Source organism: Mustela erminea, chromosome 12, assembly GCF_009829155.1.
Source record: "Mustela erminea isolate mMusErm1 chromosome 12, mMusErm1.Pri, whole genome shotgun sequence".
Taxonomy (NCBI): Eukaryota; Metazoa; Chordata; class Mammalia; order Carnivora; family Mustelidae; genus Mustela; species Mustela erminea.
Window position 1 is genome coordinate 34504714 of NC_045625.1, and position 24689 is coordinate 34529402.

Below are 24689 nucleotides of genomic sequence, written 5' to 3' on the forward strand. Positions count from 1 at the left end.
GGAGCCTCTTCTGGTGAAGGAAAAGAGAAGTTAACGATTTCTACTTCTGTGTCTCCTAAGGAAGATCTAAAAATCTAACTCAAATATGAGAAGAAAGGCACTGTTCCCTCTAGGTCTGTAGGAGCAAGAGCTGGATATGCTCCAAGGAAAGCAACAAACAACTTCTCATGCAATCACCACCATTTCTTGTAATTTCCTACACTTTAGAGTCAAAGGCGGCTCCACCTGCCTCCAGCTAGTTATAGCCCAAGGAAATGTGTCTGAGATTGGTTTGTAGGTTTTAATGAACCAAGAAAGAATTCCCACAGCCCCGAAATGGAAATTCAGCTGGAGAGCTTGCGAGGACCCTGACGACTGACTGACTGGTCTTTCCCTTGGACTTTGGGGTTAGGAGTTAATGTGAGACTTGCATGAAACTTCCCCTCCCCAATGCTTATCCTTACGAATGTAGACACCTGGCTTCAGTCACCCTAAGTGACTAACCCCGGCCCATTTCCGGACAGGGGGAAGTCTAGACTTGAGGTCAGCAGACCCAAGGCTAAGCTCTAGGGCTACTGCTTACTGGCTAGATCACTCTGAGCAAATAAATCCCTTTACCTGTGGAGCCTCCTTTACCAAATGGGGAAAATAATAGCATTTTAGGTTGTTAGAACCATCAGATGAAAAGCACTGCACTAATGTGAAGCATAGAATTGTCTTTCATGATTCCTTAACGAGGAACAGTTTACTCGAGAGGTTCAGACTTCAGTTTCTGAGCTCTGTGGCCTTGGGCAAGTCACTTACCGTTCTCTGGGCCTTGGTTCCCTTACCTTTCCAATGAGATAATAATACTGCCTCCCTTATAGGATTGTTCTTAGAATTAAATAAAAAAATGCTTCAGTAATGCCTGGCACAGAGGAAGTTCTCAGAAAACGTTAGTTATCATTATTCTATATGTCAATGTATAGGATGTGTGCACAATATAGAGTCTATTCTATAGCCTATCATTATTGCATAATTAATATTAAATACTAGAATCCAGGTAAACTGGAAGGAGAAAAGGGTGAGGAACTATAAAAAGACGGGATGGATTGCCGTTTGGAGTTTTGTTGGCTGTGTGTAGGGATGGACAGGCCCTCCCGTTTGCAAGGAGGGGTGGATTTGTAGCAGGGACTGAACCTGCTTAATGAGTCATCTAGGTCTTTTTATTTTAGCCAAGGCTGGTGGTGGGCCCCAGCTCCCCACTCTCTCTCTTCTCCATTTCCCAGCTTCCTGCATCCTTAGACAGGCTGGGATTGGAGCGAGTGCCCTTCTTTTTTTTTTTTTTTTAAGATTTTATTTATTTATTTGACAGAGATCACAAGTAGGCAGAGAAGCAGGCAGAGAGATAGAGGAGGAAGCAGGCTCCCTGCTGAGCAGAGAGCCAGATGCGGGGCTCGATCCCAGGACCCTGAGATCATGACCTGAGCCGAAGGCAGAGGCTTTAACCCACTGAGCCACCCAGGCACCCCGCGAGTGCCCTTCTGACACTGTCCCGTGCTCCCTTCTGCACCGCCAGTCCTGTTGGCAGCCCATCCTCTCCCTCTCACCGCCCCCAGCAGCAGAAAACCTGGGCAGACGTCCCCCTGGGGGCTGCTCACAAAGCCCAGGAGTAGCAGCTGCCGTGGGGCGAGTGTCCTCAGCACACACTCAGCACACTCCCTGCGCCCCGCACTCCCCTGCTCGGCAGTCGCATCAGCCCAGTGCAGGGCTAGCGCCTTTGTTTGGGCTGGCCGCCCAAAGCGCCCGCCCGCCCGCCCCTGCAGCCCTGACCGCCCCTCTCCCTCTGCACAGTGTCCACGGGCTCCGTGACGCAGGTGTCGTCGGTGAGCACGGACTCGGCCGGCTCCTCGTACTCCATCAGCGGCATCCTGGGCATCACGTCCCCCAGCGCCGACACCAACAAGCGCAAGAGGGATGAAGGTAAGAGATGGCCACACAGCCTTGTCCCGGATGAACCCGCCCGGCTCTACTGTGGGGCGATCAGTCGGGGGCGGAAGCGAAGATGCCCACTGAGCACCTGCTTGCCTGCAGAGCCCCTGAGTCCCCAGGTGGAGGGGATGCGCGGGAAGGGGCTCAGTGCTCTGGGAGAGGCAGCGGGGCTGCGAGCTGGGAACTGGGGGCTTCCCACTGGCCTGCCCTCATCTTTACCCCTTGGCTGGAGGAGAGTGGGCCTGGCACAACCCTTGTGGCCTGAGCTTGGTGGTGAATGAGAAGACCGCTGTGCAGATCTGATGCCTGAGGGCAGGACGTGAAGGGTGTGCGCATGTCCTTGTCCCCTCTGTACAGGAGCACTAGGGGTGCTCAGGAGGGGGTGTCGGGTGCCCTGCCCTGAGAGGTCAGCGGGTAGCTTCTGGAAGGGCTGTGCACACTTTCCCAGGAAGGCCTCCAGCAGTGGTGGTGCCGGGGGTTGAGGAAGTGTATCATATCATCTCTGCCCCTGGGTCTGGGAGGAAGGAGTATGGTGCCCCCCCCCCAACCCCGGGATTACAAAGATGACAATCTTCCCAGTTGGTTTTTCTCAAACCCCATGTACGTCTGCTGGCTGGGTCTCTGGAGCTGGCCATCTCCATCCCGGACACTGCCCCGCCTTTACCTGGCTCTCTGTGGCCTGGACAGGCTGCCAGTGTGGCTGACATTAATGGGTTTGAGAGGAGAAACGGACCCCTGGGAGTCTGTAAGACCTTCGTCAGGAAAGGGGAAAAAAAAAAAAAAATGCCTATGGTTTAGGGCCTGAGAGCCGCGTGACAGAAATCTTGATTCAATTATTCTGTTCCTCGGCACAATTCCCTTTCTCGGCTCCCTGTAAGGGATGTATGTTCTCGTGAGCACATGCCTAAGTACTTAAGATCTGTAACTAGAAAATTGAGTCAGCCCAGCGGTGGATTGGCCTGTGGTCTGCGTGTTCCGGGAGTGCAGAGGCTGGGCCTGGGGCCTCCGTTTGGAGCTGAGGGGGTGGGTGGGGGTGGTTCACGGCTTCGGAACCCACCTCACCTCTTTCCACTGTTCTTGCCACTTGGAGCAGATGTCAGAAATCTTTAACTCAGCGGGTGTTGTGCTGTGTTACCGCAGGAGGCAGTAGGCCTACCATCTCTGTTGGTTTATGGGGTTGATGCTGTCATCTTTTCTCCCATTGTCACCTGGACACGCAGCAGATGTGCCCAAGCTGGGACCCAGCTGTGTTTGATCACGGTGGAGGGGTGGGTTGTGTGACACTCCCTCACAGGCTGAGGGATCCCAGCAGAGATTTTTGGAGAAAAAAAAAATCTGGTTTGATGTTTTCCACCAAACAGACAGGTCCTGATTTGGGGGAGGAGGGCTGTTTCACTGCGTTTGTGGAACACCGTACTGGCTTTCAGTCTCTGATCAGCGGCCACTGTTTAGCTTCTCATGCTGCTTTTAAAGGTCTCAAGGGGCGCCTGGCTGGCTCCGTGGGTAGAGCCTGTGATTCCTGATCTTGGGGTCGTGGGTTCAAACCCCACACTGGGTGTGGAGCCTACTTGAAATAAATAAATTTTAAAAATAAATGAAATGTATTGAGTGGTCAGAATGCAGGTGTGTTGTTGGTCTAGACTGCTCTGTGCCATCAAGTCATTCCTTGAGGACGGTGGCCCATTTGGGGTTTTGGCCGTTAAGAAGGACAGTGACAGATGGAAATGTGTTCAGGTGACCCTAACCTGGATAGACAGGAGTCTGGATATCATAGTGCCTGGAAAACATCTTGAGGCTCTGGGGTTGTTTTGATACAATGAAGAATGAGCAGGGCTGGATTGTTGCTTTCAAATATTTGGGGGGCTGGCACGGAAGGTGAGAGGAATGAGACTTTGCTGTTGGCCTTCAAGGCCAGTGGGCAGCAGATACAGAGGGGAGTTCAGCCCAGTGCAAGAAAGAACATGTAAATGTGAGAGTGTCTGGGGCAAACTTGAGAGGTAGTGAGTACCCTGTCACTAGAGGCATGGAAGTGAGCCTAAGTGAACATGTGCTGGGGCTGCTATAGAAGAGTGTCAAGAATTAGATGTGGGTGGGATTCGATAATCTTTGAGATCAAGTCCTGATCCCCAGAAAGACCTGGGAAGTGATCTATTCTGCGGTCTTGGGGCTAAGGGAGAATGATTTGATGACAGTCCTGGAAGCTGACAGGATTGGTAAGAGAGGAGGCATAGCTGGCAACCAGAGCCTCCCTCTCTCCCCGTCTTGCATCACCAGGAGTGTACTGAGCAGGGAGGTGGGCAGAAGTGCCCTTGTTCCCACCAACACACTGTCTGGGAGGAGTATTCCACGGTGCTCCCTGCTGCCCTTTCCTGCCCTCTTTCTTTATCTCCCTGCATCCTTGCACTGGCTTCAGGGGGAGTTAAAGAGGCAGAAAATGCCACCTCCATCTTATAGGGGAGGAAATCGAGGCTCCAAAGAGTTCTGGTGACACAGGTGGTGTGGCCGGGGGAGTCGGGAAGAGCTGGAGAGCCCCCGAAGGCCTTAGTTCCCTGGTATTTTCCCACTATCTATTACCCCTGGGTCCCTCCAGAGAGATGCTTTGAAGGCAGAGCAGCCTGGGACTGGGCAGAGCCTGGGAACAGTGTGTGGAAGAGTTTCAGGCAGAAGAGCCTAGAGAGTAGGTTGGATGCTGCCGAGAGTGTGGTGAGAAGGTCAGAAACCAGCATTGCTGAGTCCATGGTGGGGCTGGCTCCTTGCTGCAGACCATGGCACTGTTTTCCCCAGGAGCCCTTGGCAGCCTGAGGGAAGGGCCATGAGGGAGAGAGGCATAGAAGGCCAAGGGGAAGAGACCGAGAGGAATCCTCACTCCCATTTCTCCGGTGAGGAGACTGAGGCCCTATAGAGTGGCGTTGCTCGCTCCATTCTGCTTTGCAGTCATCTCCAGCTAGGACTTGGGCATTTCCTGGTGCCACTCTTCTGCCCAAGCCTTAGGGCTGGGGGTGGTGGTCATAGAGTCTAGTCACAAAGGGCTGCCCTCTAGAACTCATGGGCTGGCGGACAAGACTGGCAAGCCCGAAGTCCCTCCACCTGGCAGCGTGTAAGTTGCTGCCATGATGGGCAGTAACACCAGAGCGGGAGAGCAAGGCAGGGAGGGGCTGATTCTGACCAAAGGGACCCAGGAAGCCTCTTCCTAAGAAGTGGCCCTTTATCAAAGCAGGAATATTTTATATTGCTTCTGTTTTTAAATTTAAAATAATTAAAATCACATGAAAATTTAAAATGGAGCCCCTCAGTTGCATTTCACCGTGTTTAGGAGCCTCCTGATATGCCCAGCAGCTATTGTATTGGGTAATGTGGCTTTGGTACAAGTGCTTGGCACATAATAGGTGCTTAGTAAGGGCTCTTTGGTGGAATGGGTCAGTCCTCTGCCTGTTGAGTGTTCATAATTAGTAAGCGGGGGGAATGGGTAATCTCAATCTGGAGGGTTTCTCTTTGGTATTTTGGGCTTCCACAGAAAGCTCTATTTGAATAAAGAGTTCTGTAGTAAAAACAAACAAGTTAGAACAACTGTTTGACTAGTGGATTGCCAACGGCCCTTTCAGTCTAGAAATTCTAGGACTCTCCCTGGGATGTTTGCCTCCAAGATTGGCTTCGGGGATATGGCCACTGTGTCTGAATCTCAGATGAGCTGTGTGTGGCTCATATGGCAGAGAAGGCCCTGGGGCCGCTGAGAGCAGAGCTGGGGCTGGCAGCAGGAAGCTCCTAGGAGGCAGAGCACAGCTCAGGGCCAGGAACAGCTTTCAAACAGCAGCCAGGCTGGGCCAAGGATGAGAGCACTCGGTTGTAAAGGTAATGAGCTCCCTGTTATCAGATGTATGAGCAGGGGCTAGACAAAGGAGAGGCAGGAGAGCCAAATAAGGCATTCTGATTTGGACTCCATGAATTTTTTTTTTTTTAAGATTTTATTTATTTGAGAGAGAGAGAGAGATAGCAAGAGAGGGAATACAAGCAGGGGGAGTGGGAGAGGGAGAAGCAGGCCTCCGGCTGAGCAGGGAGCCTAATGTGAGGCTTGACCCCAGGACCCTGGGACCATGACCTGAGCTGAAGACAGCAGCTTAGCAACTGAGCTACCCAGGTGCCAAAGGACTCTGTGACTTTTGAGACCTATTCCAATCGGGGGAGCATGTGCTTCTCTGGCTCTCTGTCTGAAATTGGTTCTACCTATTTGTTTTTCCTTCCTGCCGCTTGACTCGGAGGTGGCCATCCACATGGACTTGACTGGGCAGAGGCCACACATCACACGGTTTCTCTCCCTAGCCTGCTCTTTGTCACAGGGCACAGTGCCCAGAGATGCTCAGGGGGCTTGTGGATAGTACTGAGGGTCAGGGTGGTGTGCTGCCCAGACGCAGCCTCCTCCCCTCCTTGGGCCAGCCTAAGAGCTTTCACAGAGAAGTCTCCAGGATAGGCTTCAGGAATCCCACTGGGCAGGGGGTACAAAGACTGAGAGCAGTGATTCCCTCCCCAGGGTGGACTTGGCAGAGAGGTGGAGCTGTGAATAGTGGCCATGGGTGAAAGGGCAGCCCCGACCCTCTGTTTCTTCCTGGGCCTTTGATCTCTGGTGGGGCCTCTGTTCACCATCTCTGGGGCTCCCATTCAGGTCCCCTCGACTTCTCCCTCCCCTCAGCCCCCCAGAGTTTGAAAGGCCCTGAACACACCAAGGTCAGCCGAGTGAAAATCCCTTTTACTAGCTCAGAAAGCTGCTCAGTCCAGCACCAGCGTGGACTGTGGGAGCCTGAGTTGCTTTCTGTGCAGGAGAGGATACACTGTAGGTAGAATTTCTGGCCTTCTGGACCCTGGACTGCTCTCTGCCTAAAGAGGGCACAGGAAAGTCATCTAAAACCGCTAGGTGACCTGTCCTTTCCGAGAGATGCCAAGTCTAGCAAGACCATCGAGGAGAAGTTTGGGGGCATTTAGCAGGGGCTCCTGTCATGACTGGGTCTACCCCTCTTTCTGGGGGTGCCTGTCTCTATGTCTTTGTATCCCTCCCCATGACTTTCATTTGGGGGTGCATCTGCCGCTGTTTATGTTAATAGACTTTTTCCTGTGTCTGCTTCTGTCTCCTGGTCTAGCATTCTTTCTCTCTCTTTCATCCCCCACTACACACACACTCTGTCACACACACACACACACACACACACACACACACGCCCTCTTACACACTCTCATAACACTCTCTTCGTCACACAATCTCATACACATACACACACTGCACACACAAACCTTCACACACACACACACACACACACACATACTCTCTGCCACACACTGTCATATACAAATACACTCTCCCACACCACATACACACACTGTCTTTCACAACACTGTCATACACTCTTTCACACACGTTGACGCACACCCTCACACACATACACACAACTTTTACATGCTCAAACACACGTACACACTTCTCTCTCCCTCTTCTGGTGTTCTCTCTTGCTATCCCTCTTACCAACCCCCTGCTCCGCTCTCACTCAGGTTGGAAGCCCCAGCTCAGCCCTGCTCTGCAGACCTCCATGGGAACCACTGCAGGGAGGGAAGGACTTTCAGAAGCCCCCAGACCACAGGCCCCCCTGAGCATGAGCAGACCCTGATCATCTTCTATTAGGACCCCTTTCCTTGCCGGACACTCAGACCCTGCCTGCTGCTTCAGGGCTTGGGATGGAAGGCTGGAGCAGAAGGTGCGGAGACCCCTCTCAGATTTCCCAGAAGGGAACGGGATGTGTGGAAAGGTCCCGCTTCCTGAGTTAGGACTTATAAGCAGCCCCCCGCTTTTTAAAAAAGATTTTATTTATTTATTTGACACAGAGAGAGAGAGCACAAGTAGGCAGAGAGGCAGGCAGAGAGGCAGGCAGAGAGGGGAAGCAGGCTCCCTGCTGAGCAGAGAGCCCAGTGCAGGGGTGGGGAGGGGTGGGGGGTGGGGGCTCAATCCCAGGACACTGAGATCATGACCTGAGCCAAAGGCAGCAGCTTCATCCACTGAGTCACCCAGGCGCCCCTATAAGCAGCCCTTGATTCCACAGATCTCTGATCTCTCTGGAGAGCCCCAGATAAGACGGTGAGGCATCGAGGAAAGGACAAGGCTCACAGGCCAGGGACAGAGTGATGTGAGGACTTTTGTGGTGACATCTTCTGCAAGTTACTTAATCTCTCTGACCCTCTACTTTATCATTTGGAGAACATAGGCAGCACGAGCCTGTCAGGTTATTGTGAGGATAAAATTAAATCATCAGAGGGAGACTGGGGCCAGAGTGTGTGAGGCCAGCCCCCGGCTGAAGGCAGGCTGGCCCCAGTCAGAGTTCTCTCTGGGCGACTGAGACAAGCGGATCTGCCCACCACCAACTTCCTGTTTGTAAGACTGGTGTGGCATCAAGACTGAACAACAGTGCCCCCACGTGTCGGCAGCACAAGGAAGGGCCACTGGCCTTCCTTTGCTTCCTTTCCCTCGGGATCTTGGTCTTCTAGCCCCCGTGATGGAAGAATAAAAAGATCCAGTCTCAGTTTCCCACAAAGAGAGCCTCTAGGTACACAGGAGAGGTTCCAAGGTAGAGCACAGAAGGCAGACCACCTGCGTCTGGGGTCACCAGCGTGGAGCTCAAGACTCCCCTGTTGGAGGAAAGGGCCTTGGAGAACATCTAAGACAGGTCATTCCAGTCATTATTCAGCAGGGAAAACAAGCTTGGAGAAGAGAAGGGCTCCAACCAGGTCACAGAGTAAAAATCTGGAAAACCCAGAGGGAGAGAATGGATTCCTCAGAATGTCCTTGGTATCCTGCTGCTGTTTGATGTGATCTGTTTCTTCTTTCCCATGTCTCCCATTCTCCTGGGTCTGGCTGCTGCCCCCATTGTTGAAAGCCACCAGCAACCCCATCAACCTGTGCGAGGCGGGTGGGGGAGTTGCAGGGGAGGGGAGCCAACCCCTGCTGATATTCCAGGGCTAACCTTAGCTCTTGGCAATGAGCCCTGACCTTCCTGCTTTGCTTCCCACATCTCTTCCTCATCCCTTCTGTGATTCCACTCCCTGTGCCTCTCTCTGAGATCTCCTGTCTCTGGGCCATTCTCCACGCAGGGCTCTCCAACAGGAATGCAGCCCTTGATGCTGGTCTCTTCACCTGGCCTGGTTCCCAGAGCCAGCCCACTCCCTGAGGGGATTTCCAGTGTTGGACCAGTAGTCCTTTGCAGCTGGCTGAGGCCCTCAGATTCATCAGGCCCAGGCTGGAGGCCAGAGAGGCTCTGCAGAGAGGGAAGGAAGTGACTACCATTTTGTCTCGATCTTTCCTGGGGATTCACCAGAGCAGACCCCATTCCCTAGCCCTCCGTGAGGTGTTCCCTGGATGTCTCCTCAGGCTGGCCATGCAGGGGCCCTTCTCTGAGTTCTTTTTCGGTCTGTCTGTGCAGGACTCAGAACCAGGGTGCTTGCCGAGAGAGGTATCACTTAGAAACCAGGTGCCAATGGCTAGCCTGATGGTCATGCTCTACTTGGCTTGCCTCACGTTTAAAATAATTTTGAATGAGTTACTGACATTTAAAAACTGGGAGGTTTCATATATGGATGTTTGGCTTTTCTTGGGAAAAAACCCCCAAAACCCCAATCTGGCGACCCAGGGCGGACTTTCCCACATAGCAACAGCCGTGTGTGGCTGTTGAGTCTGCGGTCTTCACACTGCTCCTTACTCCACTTGCTGGCTGTTCACTCATCTTCCAGTTTTCTCCACCCGAAGGCTTTTGAGTTTCTGGAGCCCCAGGATGGACCCTGAAGAACAAGTCTGAATCCAGTCTGTGGCAGCGGAAGCCTGTGGGAGGCAGCACCCTGACCTGTCCCAGTGTGGTTGTGTGTGGGGGTGGGGAGTGGTCAGGGAAGTGGGGAGTCGGTTCTTAGGCCAGGGGTGGGTGAGGTAGGGAAGGCAGCGGGGCAGGGTCAAGGAGCCACACCTCTTGTAGTCCAAAACAGTGAAACTGAGGTCCTTCAGTCCACACCCAGCAAATGGGGTAGTCCAGGCTCTGAGCGCCCAGGCCTGGCCTCAGGGCGTACAGGGAATGCTTAGGGGCAGGGATGATAAGGACCCGGGATTCCATCTCCCAGCCTGGCTGGCCACTCTTCCCTGTCCTTCTGGCCTTGCAGACACTGGCATGCTGACAAGTGTCAGGCTTCCTTGGTAAAGCAGGGGACCTGAAGCCAGGTGGCCAATTGGAGGGGCTTCTTGGGCCTTTCCCTAGTGCCTAGGGCCTGTCCCTTGGGTGGGGGGAGTTAGGTTTCGGTTCCTCCTGGCCCCTGAGTCCCTGAGTTTCACTTTGATTCAGAGAGTGAGAGGCTTGTGTGAGAGCCAACACCACTGAATACCCCCTCCCCCCTTCCCTGCGCCTGTTTGCACACTTGCTTTGCCCAGACCCTCCCCTCCCAACCCCCGGTTCCTTTCCCCACGGGCTGTATGCTGGTGTTTCCAGAGAACCCTGGGGAATGTAAAGGATGGGCTGGCAGAGTGTGAGGCTTTCCACTCCGGGAGTTGGTTCTGAGATCAACCAGAACAAGAGTTGTGGGGTGAGCTGAGGGGACAGCTTAAGGGATGGAGAACCTCAGCCACAGGGGAAGGCTCCCTGAGGGGAACTTAAGGTGGGATGTGGGAGGCAACTTGGCTTTCTTCCCCACTCTGTGTGTCTCCCGCCCTGTGGAGCAGAGAATCCCATAGTCCTTTCTCTCTGGCTGTGGAATATGGTTGAATCCATGGCCGCAGCCTGTGGTTCAGGGTCCTCACAGGGCTCCAGCCTACTAGAGACTTATGAGACAGAGGCCGGAGCCCCGAGGGAGTAGGATCTCTGGGTTCCTGTCCTGATTCTGTGGCTAGAACCCCTTCCTCTCTCTGGGCCTCAGTTTCCTCATCTGTATTATGGGAAGCAAGGAATTACTAAGGTTTTTTGTGGCATCAAGATTCCGACCTCCTAATCCCACCTCAAGTTCTGTTGCAGTATTTTAGAACAATGGTTCTCAAGCTTTTGGTCTTGGAGCCCCTTTAAACACTTGAAAATCGGGGTGCCTGGGTGGCTCAGTGGGTTAAAGCCTCTGCCTCCAGTTCAGGTCATGATCCCAGGGTCCTGGGATGGAGCCCAGCATCGGGCTCTCTGCTCAGCGGGGAGCCTGCTTACCCCTCCCCTCTCTATCTGCCTGCCTTTCTGCCTACTTGTGATCTCTGTCTGTCAAATAAATAAATAAAAATAAACACTTGCAAATTATCAAGGACCCCCAAAGAGCTTTTTAGTTTATATGGGTTAATTAAAACATTAAAGTTTAAATATTTACTAATTCATTAAAAATAACAATGATAAATAAGTAACACAAGTCATATGTTTGGAATAAGAAATAATCCTATTTTCCAGACCAAAACATTTAGTCAGAGTGGCATTGCTTGACGATTTTGCAGATCTCCTTAGTATCTGGCCTAATAGAAGACAGCCAGATTCTCATACCTGCTTCTGTATCCAGTCTGCTGTGATATCACACATCTTAGCGCCTTCAGAAAACTCCAGTGAATACTTGTAAGAGAATGAGAGTGAGTTAGGCCAATAAAATCTTGGTTTTATTGTGAAATAGTTTTGGCTTCACAGGGCCCCCTGAAAAGGTCTTGGGGATCCCTTAAAGGGGTCCCTGGACTAGATTTTGAGAATCTATGCTTCAGGCTACAGTAAACCCTGAGTTTGCTAACTTATCATTCATACAGAAAGGGACAGAAGCTAAATGGTTTTAGTTAAAAGGAGAGGTACCATCAGTTTCCCCTTTCCTTAGTTCCTGAAGGCGGTGGGAGCCATGGCAAGTCTTTGAGCTGGGGAGGGAGAAACAAGATGTGTTGGGCTTTGGAAACCCTGCCCTAGCACACTGGGGTATGCAGTGCCTGCTCCTCCTCCAAATGTGAGCTCCCACGGAAAGGCACAGCTCCAGAGTTTTCCCTCATTTCCAGCAGAGTATCTATAGGGTTGGAGGTCTGATCTCCCTGCATCAGGTTTCCTCCAAGGTAAAAAGCAGCCACTAGTGCTCCCTAAGAGCCCAGGGAGTGGGCATTTTGAGACCCAACCACATCTCCCCGTCCCGGCTCAGCTCTGTGCTGGTCGACACATCCCTGAGACCTTACCCTGGCCACGGTTTTAGTGGGGAGAAAACTCCAGAAAATATTACTGGATAGGAATGAAAACGAATAATATGAAATAAAGTTGTAGGTTTGGTATTTATCTTGATTTCTGCTGTTTGAAGAAAAGTAGGTCTGAAAGGCAATTAAGATAGATTTCTGTCTGTTTCCATAGGGGCTTCTGGGTGTTTCTGGAATGCCAGTAGTTGGTCACTGGCATGTGAATGTGTGTGTGTGTGTGTGTGTGTGTGTGTGAGTGAGAGAGAGAGATTTCACTTTGGAGTGTCCAGTTTTTGTATTCAATGATACAAGTTTATCACTTGCCCTAGTCTTTCCTTGAACTAATGGACTCACAAGGAGGAGAGGGAGAAAAAGAGAATGTCCTAAGGTCATTTGAGAAGAATTGAGAGACGGAGGATTGAAGGTGTTAGAGAAGATGTGTATGAGAAGGAGATTGCTTGCAGCGAAATGAACTACCATTTGTGTGAGCAGAACAGAAAAGCCTGCCAGGTGGAAAGCCTAGAGGGGGAAGATGTAAAGCCACAGGGGGGTCAGACACTTCCCAGTACTAGCCACCAGGTGGCACTATTGACCCAACACAGCTTAGTTGCTGTCCAGGGTTGGGGACAAGAGGGGTAACAGGGCAGTGTGTAACTGGCCATGTGTGAGCTTGGTGTGCTGGTAACTCAGTGGAGGGTGGTCATGGCCAGGGAAGCTGACCATCTCCCCGAGTCTCACTTCTTTCACAACATTTAGTTAGGGCGGGAAGGGGCTGGACCATCCTTGTTGGGGCTCAGTCTGGTCCTTTCTGATCTCCACGGTGCAGTTGTCTTGATATAAACCTTCCGGGGAGTCAAGTCCTTTGTTCTCATCTTTATTTGCTGTGTGATCTTGGACAAGTCACTTCTTTCTGAGTCTTGTTTTCTGCGTGTCAAAATGTGGAGATTTGAAGAGGAGGTTTTAGGGATCTTTTGGGCTCTGACATTCTGTGGTGTGCTTGAGGGAACAGGAGAGCTGGGGTTAGATTCGTGATCGTTCTCTCTCAGCTGTGTGACCTTGGGGAGGTCACTTCCCATCTGTGGGGGTTATACTAATCCCTCCCTCAGACTTTCATATAAAATAGCAGGGCGGAAGAGGCTCTGCAATCTTTTTTGGTCCTATAGGACAGGAGGGGTTGCAGTGTGTCATCTTCCCTGGAATTTAAGTTGGCCAGAGGTAAACATTCCACTGCTCAGAAAGTTTGTGCCCCTGCCGATGACCACAAATAAAGGCCTTATGACAGGTGTTTGCTCAAGGTCACTGCATCTCTTGAATCTTCTCATTTCTGTCTGCCCCCACTGCTACTGCCTTGGTCTAAGCACTCTCTTATCTCGTTTGGACTCTTGCTGTAGCTTCCTTGTGCATCCCCACCTGCAATGTCCCTGACTTCTCCAAAGAGTCTAGTTTCCACAGAGCAGCCCCAGCTGGGCTTCTGGAATACGGTTCTGATCCGTGACTCTCCTGAAGGGTTTTCACCCTGCAGATATGCCCGTTGTTCTCAGAGCCCACCAGACCTCTTAGCGAGGCTGCAGCGCCTTCCTTCCGTGGTTCGGGCTCCTGCACATCTTGGGAGTCTCATCGCTCTCCACCCTCCTTTTTGCACGGTGACTCCAGGTACACCAACCCTCTTTCCATGCCTTCTTCTTTCCTGCTGGCCGCCAAAGAGATCTGAGCACAGGCTGTGGAGTTAGGCCATGGGGGCTCTGGGGCTGACTGCAGCCATGTCTGCTCGTGTGCCTTCGGGCAAGTTATTGATCTCTCTGAGCCTCAGTTTCCCCATATGCAAAAGAGGGGCCCGGTTATGCCTGTGATTGGGCTGTTATGTGGATTATACGAGGTAATGCATGTCAGGTGCCAAAGATGACCCCTGGGCAGGCTACATGCTCAGTAAAGGGTGCTTTTCATTCTGACTGCCTGGAAGATTGTCCTCTGTCACCCACCATTGGCCCGGGTGACTCTGAATCTTGAGGCTCCAGGGTGATGTCTTCCTTGGTGCTCACTCCTGTTAGCTCCCTCGCCTCCACCTGCAGCACACAGAACCTGCCTGTGGGTAAAAATAGCACAGCTGCCAGTTGTCTTCCCTGGGAGCCTGTATCTGCAGTGGTCACCATTGTCACCCTCATACCCAGCACGGGGACTGGTTCATGGTAGCAAATATGTACTGAATTGGTGGGGGTGGTGCTCGCTTCGGCAGCACATATACTAAAATTGGAACGATACAGAGAAGATTAGCATGGCCCCTGCGCAAGGATGAATTGGTGGGGGTGGCATTGGGGGGGGTGGGACTCTGGATATCACAGAAGCCTGGAGCCCATCTGGTCAGTGGGTGTGGGCTGCTGGGTAGAACCCAGACCCTTGCCCATCAAACACCCACCTGCTCCTGCCTGACCCCACAGCCTCTGTGCGCCAGGCTCTGCTCTCTGGACCCCGAGGTAGGAGCTCATGGTAACTATTCTGGAAAGGAAGGGAGCTCTCTCGTGGTCTAAATACACATATACACTTACACAGGTGTACACACCACACACACACACACCACACACACATGCACAGACATGCTTAGGCACGTTGGTGCCTTCAGCCCTTGTCCTGCTTTCCTCCCCTGAGCCCATGTTCTGGTGTGTCTAGATCATGGCCTCAGATCGCAAACGAAGTTTGGCATCATTGTACTGGCTAGCTCTTATGGAGTGTTGACTGTATATATTTAAAATTATTAATGCATTTAAAACTTGCCGCCATCGTACCAAGTAGGGATGCTTATCATCCCTGTTTTATAAGATTCAGAGAGATCCATGAAGTTGCCCAAGGCCAGGTAGCTCCTACACCCAAGGGTGGTGGTGTTGGGAATGGCACGTGGGTGGGTGGGTGGCTCCAGAGGAGCCTTACCTACCATCCTCATCTTACCCTCACACAGTGTCACAACAATAAGACCTCATCAGTGGGATTCCCCCAGCTCTCAAGTTCACAATTTTTCCCTCTCATTTCTGCCGTCCCTATCATACTCCTGGACTGAGCTGGTGTGGGGGGGGGGTCTTGGCTCAGAATCTGGACTGAGCTCAAGGGGGGTCTTGGCTCAGAATCTGCTTCATTGTTCAGGTTCCCTAGTTCTGAGTTTCCCCCCAACACTGCCCTGCATGTGCATGCTATGTTTTCACACCTTCAAGTTGTTCAGTTTCAAGTGCAAGAGTTGGCTGGTGACAGGTAGGCTTTAAAACCACAGCAGGGTAGTGCAGAGTCTGGACCCAGCACTTCCATTTACTAGATGTGTGAGCTCTGACAAGGGCCTGCTTTGAGTCTCGGTGTCCTCGTCTGTTGAAAGGGGATGATAATTCCTGCTTCTCCTGGCAATTAAAAAATGGTCTTTTGTGATATTTTGATAGACAGTTGCATGGCAAGTTTAAAAAATAGCTATTATTATTTCTGTCATCAGAGCAGAGAGGTTTTTTTTTTTGTTGTTTTTTTTTTATTTGACAGTGAGGGAGAGATGGAACACAAGCAGGGGGAGTGGGAGAGGAAGAAGCAGGCTTCCCACAAAGCAGGGAGTACGATGCAGGTCTCAATCCCAGGACCCTGAGATCATGACCTAAGCTGAAGGCAGAGGCTTAACGACTGAGCCACCCAGGCGTCCCAGAGCAAAGAGTTTTTATACGGGATTCAGATTCCTTGATGACTTTGTTGAGAACTTTCTAGATTCCTGGCTCTTTTGTTTTCTCCTTTATTTATTTATTTTTTAAGATTTTATTTATTTATTTGATAGAGAGAGATCACAGATAGGCAGAAAGGAAGGCAGAGAGAGAGGGAGAAGCAGACTTCCCGCCAAGCAGAGAGCCCGATGTGGGGCTTGATCCCAGGACCCTGAGATCATGACCTGAGCCAAAGGCAGAGGCTTAACCCACTGAGCCACCCAGGTGCCCCTCTCCTTTATTTTTTAAAAAAGATTTTATTTATTTGAGAGCGAGTGGGGGGTGGGGAGAGTAGGAGCAGAGAGGGAGGGATAAGCAGACTCTCTGCTGAGTGTGGAGCCTGACATGGGACTCCCATCTTACGATCCTGAGATCAAGACATGAACTGAAACCAGGAGTCAGATGCTTAAGTGACTGAGCCACCCAGGGGCTCCCTCTTTTCTTCCTTTTTTTAAATGATTTTATTTCAGTCACTAGGACTAATGACAGGATTATTCAGGCAAGGGGTCAGAAGAGAAAGAAAGATGTGCCTACCAGAATTTATACTGGCATAACTTTAGCTCTGCATTTCAAGAAGCTAATAATTCAAATTGTGGATGTGGATAGCTTGCAGAGGTTGGATGAGCCTGACATGGGGTAGAGAGGCCTGGGTTCCTGACCCCAGTTCAGCCACTATCTCACTATGCGATCTGGGTCTGGTCCCTCCCCTCTGGGTCCTCGGTTTGGATAGGATGAGCCCAGACACCCCTTCCAGCTCCTGATCTTTCCTTTTCTCTCCTCCCTCCTCCCGGCTGCCCCTCTCCCTCCTCCTCCATCTTCTCTCTCTTCGTTTCCTTTCTGTCTGAGACACAAACGCCATCCAGCACTCTTGAATGGGACTTTTGTTCTACTAACATCTCTTTTCTGAAAAGGACCATCGGTCAGGTTTGTATCTTTTAAATACTGGCACATTTTATCAGTTAAGAACCTGCATACCTCTCTCCAAAGACACAGCCTTAAGGAGCAGACAAGCTGCAAAGAGGAGGTTTATGGGAGACAACGGAGGAAAAAGAAATAGCAAAATCTTTTGGGGGCCCTGATGTATGGTCCCTACAGAAAATGCTTACTTCCCAGGAGCCCCCTTTCCTGCTCTTGCCATGACCTTAAGCATTTTCTTTTTTTTTATAATTTTTTTTTAAGATTTTACTTATTTATTTGACAGACAGAGATCACAAGTAGGCAGAGAGGCAGGCAGAGAGAGAGGAGGAAAGCAGACTCCCCGCTGAGCAGAGAGCTGATATGGGGCTCGATCCCAGGATCCTGAGATCATGACCTGAGCTGAAGGCAGAGGCTTAACCCACTGAGCCACCCAGGCGCCCCAAGCATTTTCCAGCTCTGCTGCAGTCATAACTTGTGTTCCCCTCTTCCTTCCACATAGAATTGAAGGGAGTTGGGGGGGAGACGGACAAGAGCAGAGCTGTGCTTGAGTGGTCCGCATCTCAAGGCCCCTTTGAGGTCGTCCCTGGAGCACTGGACTTGGAGGGACAGGGCCATAAGTGTGAGTGCTGGTGATCTGGGACAAGCCATTCTGGGCCTCAGTCTTCTCCGCCAAAGGGAACAGAGCGCCTTCCTCAGAGTCTTGTACAGACATGGTGAGAAGCAGTGCATGAGAAAGTGCTTTGTAAACTGTAGAGCTCCGTGTAGGTGGGAGAAAGTTCTTGTAGTTCATATCATGAGCCTGTTCTGTGACCTTGAACAATTCCTTAACTTCTCCAAAGGTCAGCTTTGCTATCTGGAAAGCGGGAACCACCTAGGTCTTGCAATTACTGGGAGAATTCCATACTGGGTGAAAGCACCTGGCCAAATTCTTGGACGTGGCAGGTACCCAGGTAGAGGTCAGTGCCCGGTCCCTTTCCCTCAATCCTGTCTTCACCGCCCTACCCCTGTGATCCAGCGCACAGTCATTAAGGGACAGGCTTCTGAAATCTGGCTCCCCAGGCAGGGAGATCTCAGCGATTTCCCTCCTGGGCCTCCTGGAAAAGAAGGATAATAGTAATATTTGCTTCAGAGGGTTGTTGAGATGAGACGCTGCTCATACACCGCTGTGCCCGGAGTCGGCGCCAGGTGAATCGTCCGTAGCGATTCGGCCAGACCTTGCTGGCTCCGCAGGGCCGGACACGGGACCCGGGCTGAGCTGCATCTTCGTCCAGCGCCCAGACCCAGGCCGGTGGAAGAGAGCCAGGCCCGAGCGGAGCGGGAAGGGGTTTACTCAGGGTCACAGCAGGATTCAGACGCCAGGACCTTTGAGGAATTTCCAGGGATTCCGCGGTGCCGCCTGGCGACCAGAGGGGCTAGACCCCCTTCCTCGCCCGGTCCCCCTCGGCCCGGCACCGGGCAAACCCCTTCCAGCGGCGTATCGGGATGTTCCCCCGCGACGTGGAAGGAGAAATAAATTCCACCGCAAATTCAGAGCGCGGCGCAAAAAGAAGGGAGCGCGCGGCGCCCTCGGGAAGGAGGCGGCCCGCCGCCCGGCTCCGCTAAGCATTTGCAATTTAATTGACATTTGGCGGCGGGAAGCCAATCAGTATAAGTCAATTGACGTCGGGCGATAAAACTACCCGGCGGCCGGGCGCTCCCCCAGCCGGCGGCCTCGGCTGGGCCGCGGGGCACAGCGTGGCGGCCCCGGCAGGTAACAGCGCTGGCGCGTGTCTCGGCCCGCGAGGGGGCGGCGAGCGGCCCGCTGATTGCCGCGCAGCCCACGGCGGCCGGGAGAGGCCCCTAATGAATGACTTTATTTGCCGGGGCCCTGCTGAGAACAATTGAGTTTGTTATGGTAACAACGGATGCCAGCTTTCCGGGCCCCGGGGAGCGCGGGCGCGGCGGCAGCCGGGAGCTGGGCAGCCGAGCAGATGACGCGCGCTGGCGGCGGGGACCCGGCCCGGCGCATGTCAGGAACCCGGGGACGCTGTGTACCCCGCAGCCTGCGGAGGACAGGCCACGCTGCCGGGTCGCCTGGGACCGAGGTGGATGGTGCACACCGCTCTCGCCTTGGACCGCGGTGCGAAATTGGGATGGCAAGATGCTTTTTGCAGGTTGAACTGGCTGTCCTCCTGGTGTCCCTCTTGTTCCCTCGGCCCCTGGGGCCGAGGGGGTTCTGGTCAGGCCGCACGTTGCATTGACATCCACTTTTTGTTTCTTGCACGAGCGGAAGACTAGAAAAAGGCAGAAAGGCATCCCTGGTTCGAGTGCCATGGCTTGACAAATACAGGGTTGGATTTCAGCGCCCCCACACCCCCCTTACTATGGTCATTGTCTCTACACCCTCTGCCCTGGAGAGGTGGCCCTCCCTCCATCGCTATCCCCATTCTGGCCTCCCCATGCTTTGTGGCATGGCACCTCCCACAGGAAGCCCTCCTTGCTCCCACAGAGAAAGCTGTCAGCTGCATGGCTGCCCCTAAGCCTCCGCAGTCTTCTCTTGCCTCCCTCATCAGACCATGAATTCCAAGGGCCACCTTCCATTCAGCCTCAGTGCCCAGCCTAGAGCTTGGCACAAAGCCCAGATGTGGAAGGAATGGATAAGAGACAGGATTTTTTCCTTGCAATCTCTTTCTTTCCTTCTGACTAGAGATACCAGAGTGCCTTCTTGTTTTTTCTTTTCCGGTTCTCTTTTTCAGGCATGCTGTCATTCATTCACTCAACAAATAGTTACTGAGAGCCAGCCATGTGTTAGGTAGGTACTCTGGTACTAACAGGTCACTGCCCTTGGGCAGTTTACTGCTCGGCAAGAGAGGATAATGCATTGTTTATGATAAATATGGCGGGCACCTACCGTGTGCTGCACGATGGCCCAAATTCCGAGGTGGCCAAAGCTTAAAAAAGGCTTGCTAAGGGTTTTTCCCTCTGTCACTGCATTCAGTGATCCCTAGTGCTGCCATGTGACAATCCCCCTTATTCACAAATGGATGCTTAGAGTGTGTAAGAAGCAGCATGCTGGTGTGGAAGGAGTCTAGCTTGGGAATCTAACACGAGTTTGCCACGTGAGCTCTATTTTCTTCCCCTCTGTGTCCTGGTATTCCCATCTGTAAAATGGGGGAGTTGCAACTGATGATCTCTGAGGCTCCGTTGGGGATGAGTGGTCCATAGGGGAGATGGAGCCGGGACAGAGGTCTTTGTTCCCAGCCCCTCGCCCCCTGGTCTGGCAGTGTGAGCAGTGGAGGAAAGGATACTCTTTTTTCTCAGCCGTGAGGTTGGCAGTGAGACAGAGGCATTCACGGTGTGGCACGCACTGTGCTCGCAGCAGCCTTAAGAAGTACAGGTGCTGGGGCGCCTGGCTGGCTCAGTCAGTGGAGCGTGCCACTCTTAATCTTGGGGTTGTGAGTGCAAACCCCATGTTGGGTGTAGAGATTGCTTAAAAATAAAATCTTTTAAAAAAGGAAGTGCAGGTGCTGTTCTGTTTCCTTTTTGCAGATGGAAAAGATGAGAGATGAAATCACCAGCCCAGGGTCCTACAGCTAGTTAGTTGCAGGGCCAGGATTCAGACCCACACAGTCTTGTTTCCCAGCCTGTGCACTTACCTGCTCTACTTGTGGCAGAACTAGCACCTTCGCCCACCCCTCCCTCCCCTACTCTTCCACCGCACCCCAGGCTTTGCCCCGCCCCCCCAACTCTAAGCCCATTCTGCATATTTGCAGGATCTCCAGAGCACTGATCTCTCAGAGGTGTCTTTCCTTCCCCTGGCCTTTTGCTTTTTCCTTTGTTGCAGGCAGGAAGGAGAAGTCTCTTCTCCGCTCTGTCCTAGCTGGATTTGTATTTGGAAATCTGATTTCTAAAAAGGATAAGGGGAATGCAGGGGCTGTCTTTTAGGAACAAGACATTTCTTAAATATTTTATTTATTTATTTGAGAGAGAGAGAGAGTGGGAGAGAAAGCATGAGCAGGAGGAGGGACGAGGGAGAAGCAGACTTTCCGCTGAGCAGGGAGCCTGACATGGGGCTCAATCCCTAGACCCTGAGATCATGACCTGAATGGAAGGCAGACCCTTAACCGCCTGGGCCACCCAGATGCCCTGGAAGTGCATTGATTTTAGAATTAATTTGGGCACCTGTCTTCCTGTCTCTCAAAAGGGGTCTGGAGAACTCTTTCTCTCCCTGGATATATCCCTATTTCAGGAAGACAGATTAAGGAATAGTCCCTAACATGAGACAGTGCTAACAGGCAGAACCAGAGGGGCCTCGGAAAGCATATAGAGTGATTACCTGTCAACTCAGTGTTCCTTCTTAAAACAAATATTTTGTAGTGCTTCCTTTGCTATCCTAAAATGAAATTTAGAAACAAGAAAACCTACCTATATATATAATTTAAAAACTCAATTCAGTGCCCCAATTGTGACAAAAGAGGGAAAGAAAAATGAAGTCATAATAAAATGATGTATTTCATTATGTAAATGCCCAGCCTTGACTACAGCAGAAGACATAATAGTCAGTTGCTAGCGCTTATGCACAGAATCACCATGAACGCAGCAGCTACAAATGTGGACAGCTGTGTTTTTTGGCAATACCAATTCTTCTGGTGGTGTTGCCATCAGTAAACTGATTTTTTGAAATTGTAAACACATCTTGATAAAATTCCAACCAAAACAAAGCATCATCTTTCCTCCTTTCATGTGATGGTTGCATTCCTGGAAAAGTCAGTGTAAATTAAAACGCCAAATTTGTGTCTAAGAGTAAAACAGTTAGGTTCAAGGTTCCAATATTTATAAAGAGAGTTTTCACCAACCTGAGTGTATGATAGGTCATTCCAAAGATACGTGGTCACCGGGCAGCTCTTCGCTGTACTGGACTGGGCTGAGTGCCCCCCATCCCACTCTGCCCCCTAAATGCCATCATTTCTCCCCAGTAACAGAAACTCACAGACTCAATTATCTTTGTTGAGGTCCACTGGAACAAGCAATTTCTCTCTTGGGTCTCTTCCTTTGGGAAGTTCTGTGACTCTGTTAAAAGACAATATCTGCATTTGTTGTGCACCTACTATGAGCATGATCTGGCAGTGGGGAGACAGAAGCATGACCTGCTTTCTGTCTGTGCTGTGAAAGATGAGCCCTACTCCATGGGTGCCGAGCTCCTGGGAGGCTCAGTCCTCAGGTGCAGCCTCCTACCTCTGGTCTCTGTTTGGGATACCCTCTGAATCTTTCCTCATACCTCCAAGCCCAAATCCTGGCTCAGATGCCACCTCCACCCTCCAAGAGGCCAGCCATCCCTGACTGCCCACCCCCCAACACCAGATAGTTCTCTCTCTCTCTGGGCCCCCACTGCCTGCTGTGTGGGGTCCTCTAGGGTCCTTGCCCATGCTTGAATCAGAGCTCCATCTCCAGGCTCCATCTCCCTGCTGGAGGTTGGGATCCCTTGAGGACTAAGACTGGGTTCCCTTATGGGGCTGTGCTTATGGTCAGAGCACTGGTAAGAGATGGTTGAATGCTTGAACCAAGAGAGGCAGCTTAGCCGAGTACCCCTCTCTGTGTACATCTTGTCCTTTTAATTAAGCAAATGGCTTCTTTTCTCCTCTCCCCACTCCCTGGTTCTCATCGGCTCACATGAGATGCTTGCTGTGCAGACGGTGCTGGCTTGCTTGGGGTCTAACGGCCTGCTTGCTCTGACTCAGTGCTTAGACTCGGTACAATTTATTTACTTATGAAGGTTTTATTTATTTATTTGAGAGAGAGAGAGAGAGTGCACACAAGGGGGGAGGGGCAGAAAGAGAGGGAGAAGCCAACTCCCCCAATGAGCAGGGAGACAAGGGGCTCGGTTTCAGGACCCTGAGATCATGACCTTGGCCAAAGGCAGATGCTTAACAGACTGAGCCACCCAGGTGCCCTGACCTGGCATAATTTTATTGAGTCCATTGCACAGACGAGATGAGCTGTGAAAGGTCACACAGCTGGCAAGTGGCAGAGCCTGAGCTGGTGCCCAAGCCACCACTATCCATGTCATCTAAACACTTCCAAGGCTGGGACTTCCTCCTAGAAAGTCATTCATTCATTTAGTGGCTCCTGACTCAGTGTTGGGCACTGTGGCCTCCATGATAGACCAGGCCTCATGGCCCCCTTTGATTTCCCTTAGGGGGCCCTGTCTTCCTAGCCCCGGGCCAGGCATAGAAGGGAGCGTCTGAAGCCCCCAGGCAGGGAGCGGCCATCCTTTCCCAGTAGGTCCTGGAAGAGTGGCTGCTGCCTCTATACTTGTTTAGTTTTTCACTTTTGGTGAAATGTCCACTTTTATCCATTCATTCCCAAGTATTTATTTTGTGCCTGCTATGTGCTCTGGGTCCTGGAGACACAGGAATGAACAAGTTAGACAAAAACCTCTGCCCTCATGAGCGACATTCTAATAAGGGAAGAGAGAATAAGTAAATAAGGAAAATAAACAGCGTGTTGCTGAGGGCGCTGGAGGGTAACGAAGCTGGGGAAGGGGCCAGAGCGTGACTCTGGGGAGTGGGGGGCGGGTATAGGCTGGTGTGTGGAGGGTAGTCAGAATGGTGAGATGACATTTAAGGGGAGACATCAAGGGAGGGAGGGGTGAGTCAAACAGATATCTGGGGAGGAATGTTCCGGAAAGAGAGAACAGCATATTCAGAGGCCTGAGGCAGGGGTGTGCTTGGCAAGGAGGCCTGCAGGGCTAGAGCAAAGTGGAGGAGAGCGGGAGGAGGGAAGGTCAGGAAGGCCCGGTTGCAGGGCGGGGCACCCAGATTCATCCATTTAGTGGCTCCTGACTCAGTGGTAGGCACTGTGGCCTCTGTGGTAGACAGGGCCTGGCGGCCCCCTTGGACTGATCTAGGTACGCAGGTGCTGTACAATGCACTGGGGATTTTGCTTGGTGTGAGAGGGGCCATGGGGTGGGGGGCCGCCCAGAACATCTAACTGTTCCCTGCCAGCAGGGAGCCACTAACTCCAGCAGATTTTCCCTCCTGATAATCTCCTGAACCCGGCTCTGAACCTGGGTATTCATGCCCCTCATCCGCTCTTTCCTGCGCAGGAACCTCCCCCTGGTGGGGTCTCCACACTGTGGCCAGATCAGACCCATGAGCCCCTGCACTGCACAACCCTTTTGTGTCTGGCATGGTCTGTAAGTGGTCAGGCAAGGGCCCGACTCTTTGGAAACCAGACTGGGGGATCTGGGAGGTGGGGATTGGCACTACTGGAAGGTGGACTACCATTTTGCGGTAAGGGAGGCAGCGTGCTGCAGGGGGAGGCCCAGAAGCCCTCTCCCCACCCTCAGTAAGCCCCTCATCTCAGCCCTTGCACCCAGAGGCGCCAACTTTGTTTATTGTTTCTCCCTCGTTCCCTGCGGGCAGAGGAAAAGTCTATTAGTGTGTTTGCAGACTCTGCCAGCTCTGAGCAGATGCAGGGCTGATTTACAAACTGTCACCGCCCTGGCCTCCTCGGGAGACCTGCATGCTGGGCTCAGCCTTGTACCTCCAAGAGCCACCTCCCCCAGGCAGACAGCCGGGCAGAGCCCTCATGCCCCGATTTCCCAAAGGATTTCCCAAAGCGCAGCCCCTTGGCTTGCAGCTGGGAAATTTAAATTAAATGCCACGAAGGAGCCATAACAGCACATCGGGCCAGGTTAACAGTGGAGAAGGAAGTTCTCTCTGTTGACAGGAGCTCATTGGCTTGACACGAATTAGAGAGGTGTCCAGACAAAGTGCAGGGGGTCCTGAACTAAGCACCTGGGGTCCAGGTTTGAGTTCTAGTTAGGCCGCCGAGTGGGTAACTTTGGACAACGGTTTACTGGCCCCTGGGCCTCAGTTTCTAAGCTGTGCGCGAAGCTGCAGGAGAACTTAGAACCCCCCCTAAGCTCTAAAATTCTCTGAATCAAAATT

At 52.0% G+C, this 24689-nt stretch overlaps 1 protein-coding gene and 1 pseudogene across 8 annotated transcripts in view; both read left to right on the forward strand.

The window, feature by feature from the left end:
* The window catches only part of PAX5 (paired box 5), a 197592-nt gene that overhangs the window by 31877 nt on the left and 141026 nt on the right, over positions 1-24689 (forward strand). For all 8 annotated transcript variants that reach the window (XM_032306380.1, XM_032306379.1, XM_032306384.1 and 5 more), the window contains exon 5: positions 1813-1941. In XM_032306380.1, the coding sequence (XP_032162271.1) occupies positions 1813-1941 (129 nt within the window). The remainder of the gene's footprint in view (positions 1-1812; positions 1942-24689) is intronic.
* On the forward strand, positions 14339-14414 carry LOC116571215 (annotated as a pseudogene).